The 20,869-nt window shown below is 44.1% G+C and overlaps 1 protein-coding gene across 5 annotated transcripts in view; it reads left to right on the forward strand.

Moving 5' to 3' along the window:
* The window catches only part of COL15A1 (collagen type XV alpha 1 chain), a 347,975-nt gene that overhangs the window by 284,958 nt on the left and 42,148 nt on the right, over positions 1 to 20,869 (forward strand). For 4 of the 5 annotated variants that reach the window (XM_019509150.1, XM_019509145.1, XM_019509146.1 and 1 more), the window contains 7 exons: positions 1,121 to 1,198; positions 1,296 to 1,331; positions 11,040 to 11,093; positions 11,176 to 11,232; positions 13,843 to 13,911; positions 16,213 to 16,254; positions 19,161 to 19,206. In XM_019509150.1, the coding sequence (XP_019364695.1) occupies positions 1,121 to 1,198; positions 1,296 to 1,331; positions 11,040 to 11,093; positions 11,176 to 11,232; positions 13,843 to 13,911; positions 16,213 to 16,254; positions 19,161 to 19,206 (382 nt within the window). The remainder of the gene's footprint in view (positions 1 to 1,120; positions 1,199 to 1,295; positions 1,332 to 11,039; positions 11,094 to 11,175; positions 11,233 to 13,842; positions 13,912 to 16,212; positions 16,255 to 19,160; positions 19,207 to 20,869) is intronic. The other variant, XM_019509147.1, reaches the window with a different exon arrangement.

Genomic DNA, 20,869 nt, shown 5'->3' on the forward strand with positions numbered 1-20,869 from the left:
TGGCTCCTGGCTGGCACCGCAGGGTCGAGCAGCGAGAGTGGCGGGCATGGCCAGACTGTGGCTGTGGGCCTGCAGCAAACAGGAGGAGGGAGGGGGAATCACAGAGATATGGGGCTGGCAGGGACCTCCAGAAGCCCTCTAGTGTCTATTCCAGCTCCTGCCTGAGCCCTGGCCAGATCCTCTGCTACAAGCACCAGCATCTAAAGAGCAGGGGGTTTGCTCACTGTGGGGCTCTGTACTACTGAAGAAAAAGGCTACCAAGGCCTCCTGCAGCCAGTTTTCCCAACTTTCCCCACAGCAGGGCCCAGTGCTGTGCCTCTCTAGCCCTGAGGCCCAAGGCAGTGCTGCACAGAGCCCACTTCCCCACCCCACCCCCTGTCAGCCCTGTGGCAGGGGAGGAGCAGGAGGGGGAGAGCCCTGCCTGCTGCAGCGGCTCCATGACAGCCTGGCCTAGCCTGGGCATGAGGAGCTGGGAGCAATCTGGGCGCTCAGCTCCCATGGCCCCAGCCCAAGCTGCAGCTGGCTAGGAAGGGCCCTGCCTCTATGGACCAGCCCGCCCAGCCCTGCCTTGCCCAGGGCTGGGGCTGGCCTGTGGGTGTGGGCTGGGCCATCCCAGACAATTTCACAGTTCCCACAGCCCAAGCCTGAGCTGCAGATGCGTGGAAAGGGCCCTTCCCCCAGGGCCTGGCCTAGCCCAGCCCCACCATCTGTCCACCTCACCTGGGGCTGAAACCACTCACTGAAATTCAGGGCCCTGTTGGGGAAGCATGTTGGCAGCAGGGGGCAAGTGGTGCCTGTTTTAACTTCCCAGCTGCTGCTTGCCTCACTGCCATGCCTGGATACACCCTTTAGAGTCCCACTAGACCGGAGGGATGGATGAGTCTGCTTTACAGGAATAGGCTTATCATGTTTTAAAAAAGGGAAAAAAAACACAATCCTCTCATTAAATTTCAACTGTCACATGGTTTCCTTTTTCATGGGTGACACTCTCCAACCAACCTCTCACATTTCAAACTTTTAAGTATTGCTGCACTGACCCTCCCAGTTGAATGAACTATGCAAGTACGGCTTTATTGAAAATGGCTTTGTAAAAGTCATACAATTATTTTGTGAATTATAGGGTGAAAAGGGGGAACCAGGATTTAACATTGCTGCTGATGGATCTCTAACAAAATCGATGAGAAGAAAAGGGCAGAAGGTAGGATAATATTGTATTGTTTCGTTGGTGTGCATATTAGCTGGGCCAGCCAAACAGTTTTTCTTCACCTCTAACTTTCTCTCTGTCTTTTTCAAAGGGTGAACCTGGAGTATTTGGACCAGCAGGACCAATGGTAAAGTCCCTCACATTTTCAGTACATTCTTTTGATTTGATACTGATTGCCCAAACTTAAATTCAGTTAGGTTTAATTTTTCAGTGCCATTAAGTAAAGATGGAAAATAATGTTCATACCCACATTCAGCAATGTAATTTGAAACATCTATAGACTTAGTCTTTGTGCATGCAGAAGGCAGGGCAGGGTGGTACTTTGGAGCCTAACCAGTTAAGAGGCATGAGCTTTCATAGGCAATAGCCTACTTTGTTGGCATCTGATGAAGTAAGTTTTTGCTTATGAAACTGAAGGTGCAGACAGAAGTGCAGCTCCCAGTTGTAACTCAGAACACTTTCTGCAAAGTGTTCTGAGTTACAACGTTACCCCAGACCAAACAGAAGTTCACTGTTGATTCCAGGGGGAGGGGAATCTAGCTGCGGGCTGGGAGCCTGCAGCCAGGTTCCCATAGCAACAGAATCATAGAAAGTTAGGGTTGGGAAGGACCTCAGGAAGTCATATAGGTCAGCCCCCTGCTCAAATCAGGACCATCCCCAACTTGATCATCCCAGCCAAAGCTTTGTCTAGCTGGGTGTTGAAAACCTCTGAGGATGGAGCTTCCATCACCTCTCTGGGTAACCTTTTCCAGTGTTTTACTACCCTCCTAGCGAGAAAATTCTTCCTAATATCTAACCTAAATTTCCCTTGCCGCAGCTTGAAATTGTTGCTCCTTGTTCTGTCATCTGCCACTACTGAGAACGGTCTAGCTCTTTCAAACCTCCCTTCAGGTAGTCGAAGGCTGCTATTAAGTCCACTCTCAGTCTCCTCTTCTCCAGACTAAATAAGCCCAATTCCCTCAATCTTTCCTCATAAATCATGTCTCCCAGCCCCTTTACCATTTTTGTTGCCCTCTGCTGGACTCTCTCTAATTTGTCCATATCCTTTCTCTAGTGGGGGGCCCAAAACTGAACACAGTACTTCAGATGTGGCCTCACCAGTACTGAATAGAGAGGAATAATCACTTCCCTTGAACTATAGGCAACACCTACCAATACAGTCCAGTATGCCATTAGCCGCCTAGATAAGGGCATGCTGCTGGGTCATATTCATCTTATTGTCCACTGTAATCCCCAGGTCCCTTTCTAAAGAGTTGATGCCCAGCCAGTCAGCCCCTAGCCTGTATTGGTGCATGGGATTGTTCCGTCCCAAGTGCAGGACTTTGCGCTTGTCCTTGCTGAACTTCATGAGATTCCTTTTGGCCCAATCCTCCAATTTGTCTAGGTAACTCTGAATCTTGTCCCTACCCTCCAGCCTATCTATTACTCCCCCCCGTTCGGTGTCATCTACCAAGTTGCTGAGGGTGCACTCTATGCCACCTTCCTCGTTGATGAAGACATTGAACAAAGCTGACCTCAGGACTGACCCCTGGGGCACTCCACGTGATACCAACTGCCAACTAGACATCAAGTGATTGATTACTACTCTCTGAGCCTGATGCTCAAGCCAGTTTTCTATTAATCTTACAGTCCATTCATCCAGCCCATCCTTCCTTAGCTTGCCTGGGAGAATGTTGGGGGAGGCCATATCAAAAGCCTTGCTAAAATCAAGGTACACCACATCCACTAGTCTCCCCACATCCACAGAGCCAGTCATCTCACCATAGAAGGCCATTAGGTTGGTCAGGCAAGGCTTGCCCCTGTTGAATCTATGCTGACTACCTAATCACCTTTTTCTTCTCCAAGTGCTTAGAAATGGATTTCTTGCGGATCTGTTCCATGATTTTTCCAGGGTCTTGAGGCTGACTGGTCTGTAGTTCCCTGGATCCTCCTTTTTACCTTCCCTAAATATGGGCACTATGTTTGTCCTTTTCCAATCATTGCTCACTGTTTTCAGAACGGGAGGCAGAAAGGCAGTGGAGAGAGCTCATTCTTGGGGTTCCTCAGCCAGTGCTGAAGGATGGGGTGGGTGAGAAAACCCCAGACTGAGCTCCCTCCACTCCCTTTCTCGTCATCCATTCTGAAAACAGTGACAAGTTATAAGGATCTCCCAACCTGGCCCAGCAACCATTTTTTAAGCTGTCTTTAGCTTTGCACATGTGTTTGGTCATGGCTATAGACCATTTTCTGTGGCCAGATTGGACTAAAATTGTCCCTTCTATCTGTGCCCCTAATGCCCCTTTCTGAGCCAGTTAGTCCCTAAGGTGCCACCTTGCCAAACCTTCTGCCTGACTTCAAACTAAAATAGCTAACCACCTCTTTGTGTATAGTACTGTGAACTACTCTAGTTGGTTCAGAATTCAACTTCTGATCCTGCATGTATGTCCATTAGTTACAAATAGGATTTCAAAACTTGTACCCAAAGCTAGAAGCTAAATCCATATTCAGAATCTACATAAGTCTGGCTTGATTTTTATAGGTGCCAAGTTCCTACAGTTTACTTAACTTCAGAAAAAGTGGCATTGGATATGATGATAAGGCTGTCTACTGAAGTACCCATTTACAGATTTAGATACTTAGCTTTAAATTTCCAGGTTTAAAATCTTTACTGTATAATGAATGGTACATCTAAAGCTTGATATTTAAGAACAGAAAAAATAAAAAGACTTGACCAACTTCAATGGAGTGTCAGCAGGAACAGTTTTGCTACAGTCAGTTTCAGTGAGAGGTACAGGTTAGTAATTTATAATCCATTTACTTTAGAACTCATCAGCTATTTTGTTCTCAGTTGGAAAGGGCAGGAATAAAATAAATATCCCTGGTTATATAATGATAATGATCTTTCTGATCACGAACATTCTTTGGGTCAAATTCATCCTTAGTAATGGAAGTCCACCATTTTCAGTGGGTTCACCTGAAGGACAGGTCTGGCCCTTTGCATTTTAGGAAGCTCTTAATTTTCTAAGCCCAAATTTGGACATGACACAAGTGCTCCCTCTATTTTAGTTTCCAGAGAGTTAACAAGCAGTTTGGTTAGGGACAGATATTACACATAAACTGGTTGAATGTAGTATCAGACTTAACTGATTTGGGTCAAACCAGTTTATGCAATGTCTGTCCCAGACCCCTTTCTGGTTTAACTTAAACCAGAGTCCCCCAGCATCGCAGATGCTTTGCAGCCCTGGATGGGGCTCTCAGCTCCACAGCTGAGCTGGCTCCGCACCTTTGCTCCCTGGCTGGAGCTCTGACAGAGACTTGCAGGCACAGTAGGGTCTGCCTGGCTTCCCCCTGCCCCATCCCCCTGCTCACCACTGGCTGCTCAAGCAGGAATCCCTCCCTCCTCTCTCCCACAGCACAGACCATAGCCAGCAGGTGTCTGTGTAAGGCAGACAGGACAAAGGCACGCAGAACAGTGTCCACTTAAGGCTTTTTGGAGCTAATCAACAGGTAGCTGATAATGTGCCTACTTTCCTTCCTTGGAAAAAGTTGTTTAAAAACAGCTTAACTAATGAGAAAGGCTTTGTTTTGCTGATGGGCTGATTAAACATTGTGTAACTCCCTGCTGTGTAAGTAAATGTTGTGTAACTCCCTGCTGGCTCTCAGAGGAGCAGCAAGGGCAGGGAGGCTCCCTAATCAGAGCATACAGAGGTGCCTGGCCACACCCCCCTCAGCTCAGCAGTGTAGAAGGGATGGGAGGGCTGCTCTAGCACCCCCTGGCTTCTATCCCGAGCCACTGCAGGCATGTGCCTGCATTTCGTCAGTCCAGAGGGAATGCCTGTGTGGTTACAAACCGTTTCAGCCTGGCCAGGTTAGACTAACCTGCAAAGATTGAATCAGTTCAGGCTCAGGCTTATTGAATGTCTGTCCCTAGCCTTTCTCATTCTTTCATAAACTTCAGTAGTCTCAGTGGAAAAAACTGAGTCCTGAAAATTATGTGTATAGTAGTGTGCAGTAAGTTAAAGTACAGCAAAGAAAATTTTCAAATGTGGGCACAGGTAATGGCATAATGTAAAATTACATGCATCTAAAATATGAATGTAAATGCTTAATGTATATTAATACATTGAATATTTAAATCTCTACTTGTTAGCTACCTGGCTGGTAATATGCATGCACAGATACCCACTCTGCATGGGCACACTGCATGTTTGAGAACAGAAAGCATTTAAACCTAAGTACACAAGTTTATGTAGCCACATTTGCAACAAAAAAAAGTGTTTCAGCATTTAAATTAAATGTCCTGAAGGGTCAAAGCAAAATCCTGCTGTGATAGAGTTAGTTTACATAAAGTATATTTGTGGCTTAGATCAAGTCATCTGGCTGGTTCACTCAGATTGACAGGAAAGGCAGTTTGCTCCTAATGGCATGACAAAGGCTTTGGGATCAACACTGGGCAATAACTGAGAGGAGAGAGTGCAGTGAAGAATTGTTGGAGACTCCATGCTATGTCAGACCTCCAAAGCAGTGGTTTGGTTGCCTCAAGCTCATTCTGCATGTGTTTTCTGTCAAGAATGGGAACCCTGGTTTGTTTGCCATCCTGGTGAAGTGTTATGTTCTGTGCAGCAACGTTCCCTCTAAGCTGTGCAGTGTACGCAGCCACCTAGGTGCACTCATGCCACTCTGCTAGGCGTGCCTGCATGGCCGTGCACACCACGCAGCTGCCATGCAGTTGAGGAATGTCCCATGTGCGCTGCCTTTGAGCACACCATTTGCTTTCTGGTTTACTTTGTTTCCCAGTAACCTGCTGGGTTGATGAATTATGAAATATTATGCAGTTATTTAAACCACTTTAAGAGATGACTTTCTCATTCTTTCTGCTGTTAACACAGCATGCCTCTGTGCCAAAAAGAGAATTTTAGCAGAGGCCATGGTCAACACATACTGTAATTAAGGTCTTTGGGACTTTGCTGTTTTACTGAAATCTGTTTGATGAACTAGCTGGGTGTGTTGCAAGATGCTTCATTTGATTCATTTTGTGCAAGATTAGGAAGAACTTTTGGCTAGCTAGAGAAGTTGTATAATCTCCATCCCTGGAAATTTTCAAGAGTGGGTTAGACAGTCACTTGACTGGGATGGTTTAGTCAGGGATGATCCTGTCCCAAGCAGGAAGCTGGATTAGATAACCTAATGAGATCACTTTCAACCATACTTTCCTATGGTTCTATGATCTAGAGAAGAAGACCCGAATTTACACCCTAAACTTCAGTTGCATTTCTTCTAGCATGTGTTATTGTGGGATAAGTTTGTCTTCTCTGTTAACCAGGAGTGTTCCCTCAAGGCCCACTCCTTTTCTGATCTGTTCTCCCTATCTTGCACTACGATCATTAAGGTTCCTATTATACCATCAGAGAATGTCCATGGAGTTCCATGTATGCAACATTACACAATGTGGATGCCTCAGCCACACTTGTTGAAACAATTGCATTGCAAGAGAATTTGGTACATTTTCATAGTTTCATAGTTGGTAGGGTCGGAAGCGACCTGAGCAGATCATCAAGTCTGACCCCCTGCCATGGCAGGAAAGAGTACTGGGGTCAGACGATCCCGGCGAGGTGTTCATGCAGCCTCCTCTTAAAGACCCCCAGGGTAGGAGCCAGCACCACTTCTCTTGGAAGTTGGTTCCAGATCCTAGCCGCCCTGACTGTGAAGTAGCGCCTCCTGATGTCTAGTCTGAATTTGCCCTCTGCCAGCTTGTGACCATTATTTCTGGTCACTCCTGTTAGTGCTCGGGGGAACAGGGACTCCCCCAATGCCTGCTGGCCCCCTCTGACTAGTTTGTAACAGGCCACTAGATCCCCCCTCAGCCTTCTCTTTTGGAGGCTGAACAGGTTCGGGTCCCGTAGCCTCTCCTCGTAGGGCCTGCCCCACTGCCCTGTGATCATGCAGGTGGCCCTCCTCTGGACCCTCTCCATGCTGTCCACATCCCTCCTGAAGCGCAGCGCCCAGAACTGGATGTAGTACTCCAACTCAGGATCCTTCCTTAGGATTTGGTCAAGCCTGCCAGTGCCTAGAATCTTTCAGTTTCTCCCTTCTTCCCAGGTCATTGCTTTACCATCCAAGTGCAAATAACATTGATTGCAATAACATCTCAAGGCCATGAAAGTGTGTGGGATAAATGGATAAGCATTTGATCATGGAAGCACCCTGCCATGACAGCAGGAATAACTTAAACAAATTTATACTGAAGATAAAAAGGAAACAAATTACAAAATAAAACCTAACAGATTAAATGGTGTCACATTTGTCAGTTCAATCTGCTCCCCACCGTCCTGTCCAGGAAGGGAATTAAAAACCTGGTAGCTGCTGCTACTCCCCCTGCTTCTATGCAGGATCTGGCATGAAAGATAGCCTGCACGGGAGAGAAAGGAGAGTCCTTTATATCCCTGGAGCCTTGGATTAGTGTAAATTTAAATGTTGTTAGATAAAACTAGATAGAATGTTAGTTATTGTAATAATGAACCCTTGTTAAGGAAGGTTTTTAAAGATGTGGTACCTAGTTAAGAACAGGCATATCATGATATTTGTACCTCACACTTGGATTAAATTTAATCCGAACTATATTTTAAATCAGTAATGGAATTTGGTGGGGAATTATTGTAGAAAATTTAAACCAAAAAGGGTCTAAAGGAATCACTTTTAAAAACCTGTAAATTGTTCACATTGTGTTTCCTTTATATTTTTCATGTTAGTTTCATAATTTATTTTAATACTTTATTTTGTTCTCTTACTATAAGTCACCCCAAACCTTTGTTGGTAAGGACATCATGTAAATCTAATCAATAAATGCATTTAATTTTAATACTTTTTTTAATGCTTTTAAATTCAAGATGCCTAAAGGGTCCTTAAAACTAGCTTCCATGTTGTAATGTTTGAACAATCCAGTGGTTAAGTGCTTGTTCTCACCCTAAAAACACTCTCTTGATCTGTTGGAAGTTTTTTATTAAATACCAGATTCACAGATTCCTAGTCTGCACACTAGGCAACACCTGTGACAGGAGTGGCAGCAGGGATCAGGCCAGCTGCAGTGGCTGAGATGGATGGGCTGGTGGCAGTAGTTGCCATTCGCATGCCCCCTCTAACTGGGCACCTGGAGCTGATGGCCCGATTGCCCACTGCTCCTTATGCTGTTGCAGACTCGGATGTCATTATCAGTGGGCTTGTGAGCCTCTTGAAGTCACTGTTATCATTGAGAGCAATACTTTTACATGCTATACATTTTGAAGTTCACTTTAATTTAATTCTAATTTCTCAGTCTGGGCACAGTAGCAACAGAGATGGCAGCGTTAGACGTATGGCTCTCAACTTGAATGTGCTTGAGTATTGCTCATATTTTTTCCTAGTTATTTATTCTTCAGTGCATCTCTTTTCTGTGTGTGCATATGCAAAAAATTAAAATATATCATCCATAAGCTGAATTGTCATGCATTAATCGCCAGATAGATAAGATAAGCTTTCTTATGAATATGCATTATATTTCTAAGCAGCAGTGTTGTAAATAGCCAAGGACAAATAGTTGCCACTTTGAACCAAAAGGATGAGGTGGCTGACAGTCCATCAACCTGTTGATCCCTCAGTCTGGAGCAGGAGTCAACTCTAGTTGGTTTTTTAAGTTCAGACAATAATAGTAGATCAAAATTCTATTATTTCTGAGTGTGAATATCATCTGTGTGTGTGCGTGTGTGTGTGTGTGTGTCTCTGCAATCCCAAATAGATCCTAAGCTCCCTAAACATCTTAAGTAAACAGGCAACATGGTTAGGAAGCCTGACTGTGAAGGAGGAGACCTGGAGTTATTTCTGTGCTCTGCCACAGATTCACTTGGGAAGTTGGCAAGTTACTTGACCTTCTTTGTCTTGGTTTTTTTATCTGTGAAGTAGCAATGATGATAACTAACTTTATGAAGAGCTTTGGGATGTGCACATAAAAAACACTATATTAATATGAAGTATTCATACAGTTAGCAACCTTTTGGAAGAAGCAGGAAAGAAGACAATTAGTGGCCTTGTCTGCACTGCTTGCCTCTAGTGTCTTTGACGATAATCGGCCAGCCTTATACCCTATCCTGTTCTCCAGGTTTCTGAGAAGCCAGCAAGGCCTCCTGCAATCTCAGCCTACAGAAACAGAATTTAGGGGAAAGTATAGATCCCCTTATTCTATAGGAGCAGCACAGGAAGGCCTCCTTCTTTTACTGGCACAGCCCCTGGACTGAGCATAGGGCTTGAAATGTCCCAGAGAGCTCTTTATGTAATAGGTAGGCACACCTCTGGAAATTGATGGGCTTCACTCATGTAGGCAATATCCTAGTCAAAGACAATGAAAAATGCAGAGAGACATGAATGTGCGGTTATCCCTATACTCTGCACCATTTCAGCTCTAAGTGGAAAAGCTCTTCCAGCTGAGAGGCCTGCTTCAGTGCTCCAGACCGAACAATAGATGTGTGTTGCATGTCTAGGGTTTCATGACCAATCTGTCAGAGACAACACAGTGTAGAAGCAAATTGCTGTTCCTGATCAAAAAGGTGGGCTCAAAAGCTGTAATTAGTGCTCTAATAGTAGTAGAATTCACCTGCTGTCCTGTGACTGATCCCAGACTTGTAAAACTCCTGGACATGGAAATTGTAAGGGACAAAATGTGTCAAAAATGATTTCAGATGAGGATGAGAATCAGCGTGTAAAGGTGGAGTCATAATCAGAATGTGATAGTGATGGCTGATATGCTTCAAGTAGGAACAGATATGGGGGAAGAAAAACAATTCTAACCTCAAATGTGTGCAGTCAAAAAGAGTGATAGCATGATATGCTGGGTGCCTTTCAGATTAGTGCTTCCTAGAGGCATTCAGAACAGGTCCACAGCTTTATTACTTTTAAGGGTACTATTTTGCAGATCAGCTCTCTGATTTGTTTTCTTCCCTGCATTCATTTATTTCTTTTTTTCCCCCAACTGTCCCACTTTTACCTCATAACTCATTTATCTCATTTATTATTTCTACTGCATTTTCATAACTTTAGTTTCTATTAGCCTTTTATTATCCTGCTGTACTGTTAATCATTTTCCCGTCTGCTTTAAACTCCACTTTTCTGATTAATGATGAACAATAGAGTGGAAATATCAGTCTTCCTTATTATTTACCATTAGATGCCTCTCAAGCTCTGCAGTAACAAAGTTTTGTCAATCCCTGTGCCAATCAATATGCCATTGCCAGTTAAAACAGCCTGTCCAAATTATGGGCAGCTGGGTAGTGGCTAATCTCTTTCTCTCATAACATAAAAATTCATTAAACATTATAGTGCAGGTGATTAAACTGATTTTTCAAATGACATATTTAAGTGAAATTAAGATTTCTCATAATTAAGCTTGCAATTCCATGGAATGTATTTGTGTGTGATGTTTTGCCTCGTAGGTATTTAGAAAAATATTGTATAGGTATAATTTTCTGATTCTGTAAAGCAGTGATTCTCAACCAGGCTGTACTAGGGAGACTGTCATAAAGGTTAGAAAGTCCCTGCAGGAAGCCAGATTATAACCTACAATATGGCTCCATGTGCCTGTGTGTCTCACACCACATGGTGTCAGAAATGGGCCTGATCCCAGTCTCTAGGGGGGAAAAAAAGGAAAAAAGATAGAGAGAAAGGGGAGCCCCCAAAGTTTTCTGTTGGCGAGTATTTATTTTACACGTAAATATGCCATCTGTATTCTTTCCATATAATCAAAGCATAAGTCACTGGCATGTTCCATATAAGAATTATTCAGTTTTGCTCTTTTTCTCAGCAACTCACAATATCTTTCTTTTCTATTCAGGGACCAATAGGACCTTCAGGACCCAAAGGAGAACTTGGTTTTCCAGGACGACCTGTATGTATTAGAGTCTTCCAGATGACATAAGAAAAAAAAACTTATTCTTGTGCAGATATGAAGATCCTTTCATCCATTTCAGGGCCGCCCAGGATTGAATGGTCTGAAAGGTGTGAAAGGTGAAAAAGGCGAAACATATGTAAGTTCTGCAGAATTGCTACAATACAGCTCACTGTAAACACAAATGTAGTTAAACTCCCGTAACAAGGCTGATGGATAGGAATATGTTCAAGAAATAAAAGCAGCCTTAGAGTATCTAGAAATGGTGACATGGCTATTCTATTTTATCTACTAAATAATAATTGTTCACAGCCAAATTATTTAGCCTTACATCCAGATGAGTAATACATACCAGGGAGAATAATCTTACTGACCTTAAGGAATACTCATATATGTGTTATTCATTGTGAGGCTTGATTAGGTCTGGGGCAATGCAAACACTTCCCATCTGGTATAGTACATAGTGCATATAGACACAAGTAGTCAGTGCAGTCTGCATTTCATGTAATGTCTATTGTATGACTGCAATGCAGCATAGAGAAATGTGACCTGGCTTTATACTAATTACCGTGGATACTGGTAGCACTCTAGTAATTGCAACAACAGAGCAAAGTTAAGCTGCCAAGAAGCTACAAGTCAGTGACAGCTTGTAAACATTTCCATTGTCTATTGTAAATGTAAATATTGTTTATTGTAAATTTTTGTTTTCTAAATGTCTAAATATGTAGGCCTAACCATAGTACTAAAAACTAATGGTATATATGTAATAAGTGTTTGCAGGATTGGATCCTGTGATAAGATTTGCATGCCTACATATATCCTATGACTGCTGAATGAAGAATATCAACTAAAATCCATTTTGGGGACCGGAAGTTGTGCCTGCATGTCCTGTTTTTTTTGCAGTATTGCTGTCTAACCATCTTGTAAATGCACATTTGACTGTGAAACCCTACCCAGAGTCCCAGCTATGTCAGCAGCTGGACTCTTTCTTTAAAATGACTACAGATTCCTCTTGTACAAGAAAGAGTTTATAGGGCAATATTCATATCACAGAGATGGTATCTTAGCTCTTCACACTGTTAGTGGGTGCATCTATATGAGATATTAACTGCACAGTAGCCTAATAACACTGCGCAGTAGCGTGCTGGGCAAAACCCATGCTAATACGCTATTGTGCTGTAGTATTAAGCTACTGCATAGTTAGTGTCTGTAAAAACCCGTGCTCTGGTGCGACTGCACAGTCGCGCCAGTTACCGCACATTAATTTAGTGCTTGGTTATGCAAGTACTAAAATTAATGTGCAGTAATTATGGCACATTAATGAATGTGTAGAGGCGCCCAGTGAGTTCTGTTACTCTGTTTACTGTATTTCAGTAGACAACATTTAAATTATTTCTATTGCCTTGAAAATATTGAAAACAAAGTGAAATCCTTTGTAGCAAATACAGATACAGATGATGATACTACTTTACTTATCAAAAAAGGTTGGGAGATTACTTGAAATACCCTGGCAAGAAGAAAATTTCAGGTACTAAAAGGCAGAGAGAGACATTACTACAGAAAATGGCTGGAGGCTGGAGCCAAATAAATTAAAATTTGAAATTAGGCACAAGTATCTGTGTGAAAGGAAAATCAGTCACTGGAACAAGTAACTACAGAAAATCTTTAAATCAAGACTGGATGCCTTTCTGGATTATATGCTTTTGCTTTAGCTAAACACAAACACAAGTAGTTGGCCTCAGTGCAGTGATAAATGAGTGAAATTTAATGGCATGTGCCTTTAAAGAGGAGGAAGTCATACTAAACTTAGCAACTTCTGAATTCAGCCATTTTTTTTAGGCAAGATGATTTTAATACTAAAATATACCTCTTCTAAATAACTTAGCAATTTTTTATTCTTAATAAGCCAATGTAGCTAAAGTAACTGCTGCTCAGTTTGGTGGAAAATAAATCAGGCTTTGCAATGGACAGACTATTAACCTCTGCCCGCTCCCCTTCCTCCTACAGTCACCTTCTGTACTTCACCACCGAGCTCAGTCTACATTACCCTTTATGCCTAAACCTACAGGAAAGAAAAGACAAGTGCAGTAATATCAGATAGATAGGGGTGATGGTCTATGAGGACCAATTCCAGTGTCCAGGACACCCCATGGATGTAGTTGTAAGTGTTATATGCCTAACTGCATTCTGCTAGGTCACCATGGCATAAATCCAGAATAAGCTCACTGAAGTCAATGCAGTTGAGTCTGGCCCATTTGTACATTATATTACAGCATAGTTTGCTTTCTTAATTGTTCTGGATCTCACTCCTTCAGGCTGTGAGGTTTTTACAAAAATCCTGGATTAAAATATGCACTGGTTTAAATGCCATTTGTACAGTAACATTTGTAATTATGAGTCTCAGCAATTTGAATAATCAATCCAAAAAAGAGTGGGGGGAAGGGGGTGTTAAGAATAAAGGTTTTCCTTATACCTAGCAGGGAGGAAAATGGATTTTTATTTTTTTTCCTGAAAGTGAATGTTTTAGCTGCCCATGAAATATTAATGGTCAATTTTTGGAATCCTTATTTCCTTTTTTTAGGTATAACTTGTTCATGCAAACAAATGTTTTGCCTAATTTTAGACCAGTTAGCAGAAATTTCCATGTTTATATTGAACCCTCTGAATACTTTGCCCTTCTTTTTCTCTGTCAGCTGTCCCTGCTGTTCAAAAGGTTGTATCTAATGATCTTTTCCCTTTCTCTTCTCAGGGTCCTCCTGGCTTGCCTGGACCTCCAGGACCTCCTGGGCCACCGGGACGTATAGCATACATTAAAGGAGTAAGTATCACTGTGGTCTATTAGTCTGTGTGGTTATACCAAAGCTACAGAAATGATTTGCAAGCTGAAACCTTGAAAATTATTTTAGACTAGTGACTTTCAATTCAGGTGCCATAGCACCCTAGGATGCCACAATGTCCTTTTAAGGGTGTCATAGGGTGCCATTCAATAGTAGCACTGTTGTGTATCATGCATAAATACTTGTATACCTAAGATAAACCCAAACAGGAATCCATGGTGTCAAAAACATTCTGACCTATTGTGGTCTGTCTGAGTTCCTTGTAACAGAAGAATTGCTCTAGTATTTTTCTGTAACCAAAAAATGAGTGAAAGCTAAGAAGTGGCATTTTCTAAGAAGTGCTTTGCATCTAAAAAGGTTGAAAACCACTTGTAACAGGGGCCGCTACCCCTGCTACTAAAAGTGAGGGAGGCTAGCTGCAAAGCAGCGAGTCTTTCACCAAGAGAGACAGGAAGCCAACGGCTGGGGGCAAACAGGCAGGCCAGAGCAATAAGCCTGCTAATTAGGGAAAAAGAGAAAGCTCCTGAACTTGGCCCTGAATACTGGAGGTGACCAGAACAGGGAAGAGGAGGAGATATAGAGGCCTAACCCAGGGCCAGAGGCTCAGACTTGCCCTAATTGAAGGTGGAAGGAGCTGCTGAATATGTCCTAGAAAGTTTGAGTTGGTTATGTCTTGACTGGAGATTTGAGATGGTTGGGAATCCACAGGCAGGGTGTCTAAGAGATACTCCACCCTAGTGGATGTAAGCTAAATGGGTTAGGGGCTGTAGCTGAAAGAGAGAGAGAGTCCTGCAAGGGTCTAGGACCTGGTGGACTGCACAGGCATAAGTCAAGACAGGGCCAGGGGCCAAGGAGGGTCTGAAGCCCAGAAAAAATCCTGCAAGGGCTGGGGACCCAGTAAGTTGCATGGACAGAAGCTTAGACAGGTCAAGGGATCCAGTGAATGGAAAGAGACCTACCAGTGTCTGGTACTTGGTGGGCTGTGTGAGCAGAAGCTGAGACAGGGCTTGGGGTCCAGTGAATGAATAGAAGGTATTGGAGCCCAGAAAAGAGCATTGCAAGGTTCAAGGACATGGTGAGCTATGTAGGCAGAGGCTGAAACAAGGCTAGGGACCCATCAAATAGGGAGAGAACTGCTAGAACCAGGGCTCTGTTGGATAGAGTGGACTGAAGCTGAGTGGACAAATGGGAGCCCCGCAGGCTGGTGCACAGATGGGGCTGGGTGTCATGGGGAAGTTTTGTTGAGGAAGATCTGTAAAGTATGGAGGAGGCTGGAAGGCACAATTACTACCCCTACAGCAAATAGGGCTTGTAAAGTCAAGATGAGGGCCAATTGGGCCATGATTGGTCCTAGTGGGGCATAAGTGGTGCCTTCAAGGCATAGCGTGAGGGTTTGGGACTCATGACACTGAGACAGAGCTGGCAGGCTTGGGGACAAGAAGGAGAGTGAGACAGGGCCAGAGGCCCCAGAGCTGAAAGAAAGGACAAAGGAGTAACAACTTGTTCAGGCAGGATTGGAGCCAGGACATGGCTGCCCAGGGATGACCAAGTCAGAGTAAAGCACCCAAGGCTTACTTGGGTCTCTGAGGGCAGCCTCCCATATGTCTTGTTTAGACATTAAGACATGGCAGGTGAGCCCAGGAGGGTGTTCTGAAAGATTAGTTGGGCAGGACAGGGTTGTAGTGCCCACTAGAGGGTGCCATGGCCATCCTAGGGAGGTGGATCCTAACATATCACTATTTTAGATAACATGGAGCCAGATTCTGTTCCACCTATTGGGCATCGAAGTACGTGCCTAAGTAGGATTCTATTCCATCTGGCACAAGTCCTTGAAAATCCATGAATGTATCATCTGACCCTTAAGGGTGGGTCACAAAAAGTGGTAACTGGGAGGAGGATCCACCCAATTTATGTATTAACTGTTTTTCAGGGATATGAACAGAGTGTAATGGGATTGTGACTAAGTCCACTGCTGGCCAAATAAATGGAGTAGACTCTGGACCTTGGTTCTGCCAGCATGTTTTCAGCTTGTGTGTACAGGGCAGCAACTTTGAACTCAGCTGTTGAAACCTACTCTGATTGAAGAGATTAACTCCATCCACAAAAGTTGAACCTACTGGTTGAACCATATCAGCTGAGAGTTCCCAATGTCTGAGCTGGAAAACAAATTAAGATTGCTGTGCTGTGGTCTCACTTGGGCACCTAATATTATGCCTCTTTGCTGTATTAGTATTGTCTTTATTTACTGAATTCATTCCTTCCCCCACCCCCATTTTGAATAGACAGTTTTCCCAGTTTCTCCCAGACCACACTGCAAAATGCCCGTAAGTCGCATGCAGAAACTGCATGGTGCATTGATATACTTAAATGCATGGCCATAAAACATTCTGTCAGGCTTTTCCTCTCTTCCATCTCTACTTGTGCCTTGCTATATGCTTCAGTAATGTCATGTGTCAAACATTCACTTTCAAGCAGGGCCAGACCTTCAAGATAACAGATAGTGATTTTGCAAATGCTTATTTACTTAATATTGAACCACTTACACAATGTTTAACAGATGAAAAAATAGTATTGTAACCTTTTGGCTTAAAACTCTTTGGCATTGTCCTGTTGCTCAGGTTTTTTTTAAAACACTTGAGACTTCTTGTCATAGATTTCATAGAGTTCATAGGGCATATGTAGATGAAACGGGGGCCCTAAATTGAAACAGTGGGTTTTTAAAAACACCGCTTCAATTTAGGGCAATGTAAATCCCTGTGTTGTGTACACCCATGTCTTACCTGCCTCTTCAGCAGTGGGGAGGGGAGGGCAAGCTGCTGGCTGGCAGAGCGGTGCCTGGACTGCAGGGGGAGACTGGTGCTTCCCTCTGCAGCAGTGGCTGCTGCTCCCCAGGCAGCACCCAGCCACAGGCACCCAGTTTGGGCAGTTCTGGGGGGCACTGCAGCCACAGAGGGAAGGACTGGGTCCCTGTGCAGCTCGTGCAGGCAGGCAGACTCCAGGGGAGAAAAAAAAAAGATCAGGTTTCCCACTTTTTTTTCTTCCTTTGGCAAAGCCTGCCTTCCCAGGCTGCTGCCAGGCTGCCTGCATGGGCTGCCTTCACAGTCCCTGAGCCTCATGGAGCCTGGTGCTTCGCTCTGTGGTTGTAGGGCAGCAAACTAAAACTCCTCAGAGGTGTTTTAGTTTGCTGCACCCCAAAGTCATTTAAGGCACATTATGCCACCGAATGTGCTACAGTGGTTGGAATTAATGTGCAATACACTGCTGATGTGTGCAAATACCAACACCATTAAAGTGGTGCTGAAGCATTTAACCCACTTTAAAGTGTTGTACACACATGCCCCTCATTTTGTCTACACATGCCCATAGATTTTTAGGGTCAGAAGGGACCTTAGTAGATCAAGTCTGACCTCCTGCCCTGGGCTGGAAAGAGAGCTGGGGTCAGATGACCCCAGCCAGGTGCTTATCCAGTCTCCTCTTAAAGACCTCCAAGGTAGGGGAGAGCACCACCTGCCTTGGAAGCTCATTCCAGATTCTGGTGACCCTTACCATGAAGAAGTTTTTCCTGATGTCTAATCTAAATCTGCTGTCTGTCAGTTTGTGGCCATTGTTTCTGTTAAGGGGTGCCCTGGTAAACAGAGCATCTCCTGTTCCTTACTGTCCCCCCCTGATGAATTTGTAGATGGCCCCTAGATCCCCTCTCAGCCTTCTCTTGTGGAGGCTGAAGAGATCCAGGTCCCTTATTATTATGCGAATTATCCTTGGAAAAAGCATTTCTTTGGTACCTAATAATAAGAATGTGTATTGCGATTTTTATGATTATTTCTTGTACTGCTTTAAAAATCTCTCTATTTTCAGTGGTCTAATCTGTTTGAATGTCGTGGTACAAAACACACATCAACCAAATTTACTTTGTGGATTGGCTAGCTTCATTTTGTGAGTTCCAAGGCACTGAATCTCTGTACAACTATCAAAATGATAGATCCACTTCAGATAACAAAAATAGGTCATTTTTCATAAAGGTTAAAATGAATAACTCTGAGAATATAGTCATCCACTAATGACTGTAAAGGCAAAAGAAATTTCAACTTTTTCGTGCATCTTACTACATTAGATAGCTTTGTCCCACATCTGTGAAGAGCTTTGTAAAGCTGTCCCTATATGATATAAAATATGCATTGTACATTTAATCATAGTTTCTAAAGAACTAGGGACCAAATCCTGTATTCCTCATATGAATAGAACTACTGATGTTCATTGGCAATGCGTAGGGGGTGCACGTGCACCCCCTGAGATTGGCTGTGCACCCCCTGGAAGTGCCAGCAGCGAAACTGGAAGTGCCGGCAGAAGTGCGCTTCCAGTTTTGCTGCTAGTTCAGCGATTGGCTGCTAGGGGAACCCTCCCCCCCCAGTCGGCAATCGGCTGCTGGGGGACCCCCTCCCCCCCTGTCTGCGATCTGTGCCCCCCCAGACTCGGGAGGCACCCATCGCCCATGCTGATGTTAATGGAACAGATTTGGTAAATAAAGACCGCTAAGAGCAAGTAATTCAGGATTAGATCTTTTCACATAGCAGCTTATATAACAGTATGATACAATGTATACTAATTGTAATTATTATCAGTCTTTAATGGTTTCCCTGTCTCCGAGCACCACACCAACATTTTGTAACTTTACAAAGTCCTTAGGAGGTAGGTCTTTCAGTCTCTATTTTACAGGCAATCAGTAAATTAAGTGGAGTGTCCAAGGCTATGGAAAAAAAATAACACCAGAATCGTAAGTAGAAGTAAATAAAACATGTATGCATGTGGAGTAGTAGATAAACTTCCAGTGATAGTTTGGATGAAAAGCACTGAAAACATAATCTGTTATCTTACAATCAAAAAGCAAATTCTGTTTGCAAATATGCTGATGTTAATCCAAAATCATTCTTTTGGCTTGAACTAACTTACCCTGCATTCACATTTGGGCAGCTGAGAGCAAGCTTGGCTTGACTGGCAAGAATGCATGTTTTTTACATCCCACTGAGAATATATTACATGTTGAAATATGCACAGTAGTGAAAAACTTCTTTACTGGTAAACTAACTAATACTGCATATGGTATTACTATAATATATACTGTGGTGGCACACAAAAGCCCTGTACAGGTTGGAACATGGTCACTCTCTAAACTCTGTTAATGTTAATGTGTAGAGATAATATTCTGAATATATTTATCTGTGTTTGTTTGCAGGTGAGCACTGTTTACCCTGGAGACCAGAGCAGTCTTAACATTCATGGTGAACATTTCCTTTTTGTAACTTAATGTATTGGTTTAAATGAGACTCTTGTTTTCATAACCAAAGGGCCTTGTCATCACTGAGAAATAATCTGGTGGTCTCAGTTCTGTTCCTAGTAATTGAGTGGCCACATCCCAAAAGGTACTGACATTGTGTGAGGACAAATGTTGTCAGTCCCAGCTTGGAGGATGAAGAGCAAAAGAACCACATGATTATTTGTTCACTCTGAAACTCCAGTTTCTCTTACTCAAGGCTGAGGCACATAGCTATGGCAGCATGAGACAAGCCCACAGCTCCCCTGTCTTGGTTTGGGTGTTGTGTTGAAATGAGCTGTAAACATGTATGAAGTATGCAGTTCCACTGTGGGTACTACTTTGCTCAGGCAGGATATCTCCATAGTGAATTCTAAGACAAGCCTGAAATAACACCCAGGAAAGGAAAGATGGATATGATTTGATTTCTAATTCAGCCAGCTCAGAAAAGTGGTCCCATGGTTCACACAACTGACTTTGAAAGTATTGAATGGGTACGGTTACCAACCCTCCCAGATGGGCCAGGAGTCTCCCAGAATCGGCATTGATCTCCTGGTGACTATTGAAAACAATCCAGGAGACTGATACTGTGAATGGGTTGAACAGTACAATTAATGACTAGAGGTGTACCAATACATCAGGAAAATTGACAGTATTAGCCACATCATTCAAAAAACGCTGATTGCTGATACTGTCATCGATAAATGCTGTGTGCAGCTGCAGCGCAGAACACAGGAGCCAGGAGCGCAGCCCAGCAGCATGGAGAGCAGCCAGTTTCGGCTGGTAAATCTGTTGCGAGGGAAGGGGCATGAAGGGGGGCAGATTGAGGTGCCAGCGGTAAGGTAGGGAATGGGGCTGGGACAGGGACAGGCACTGCACAGCCAGGGCGAGGCACAAGACGAAGGCACTGCACACACCCTGGGAGGTCATGGGGGGCATGTTGAGAGGTTGAGAGGGGACCTTGTGGCGGCGTACAAATTCATAAGGGGGGAGCAACACAAAGTAGGAAATGATCTGTTTACTAGGGCACCCCCTGGAATAACAAGGAATAATGGCCATAAGCTATTGGAGAGTAGGTTTAGACTGGACATTAGAAAAAAAATTCTTCACAGTCAGGGTTGCCAGGATCTGGAATGGGCTTCCAAGGGAGGTGGTGCTCACCCCATCCTTGGGGGTCTTCAAGAGGAGGCTGGTCAGGCACCTGGCTGGGATTACATGATCCCAGGTTTGGTGACCCTTTTCTTGCCTGCCAGGGGCAGGGGGGTCAGACTAGATGGCCCACTGAGGTCCCTTCCGACTTCAGAATCTATGAATCTACATGCCCCAGAACTACACACAGGGCAAGGGCGGGCTGTCGCTGCGGGCTGGAGCCAGGCATGGCGCCAGGCTCTTCCGGGCTGGAGAGTTGGGCTGGGGCTGCGCTTGGGATGGGTGGTGACAGCAAATTTTGTGGTGGCTGCAGCCCCCCCATGGCCCCCCTCCCAGCGCTGCTGCCTCCCACCCCAAGCATAGCCTGGCTCAGTCCCCACCAGGAAGAGCTCAGTGCCACCCCAGCTCCAGCCCACAGCAGCAACCACCCCCACCCCATGAACAGATCCAGGGGCACATGGCCCCCATGCCCGCCCAGGGCT

Source organism: Gavialis gangeticus, unplaced genomic scaffold, assembly GCF_001723915.1.
Source record: "Gavialis gangeticus isolate Ggan-Ray unplaced genomic scaffold, GavGan_comp1, whole genome shotgun sequence".
NCBI lineage: Eukaryota > Metazoa > Chordata > Crocodylia > Gavialidae > Gavialis > Gavialis gangeticus.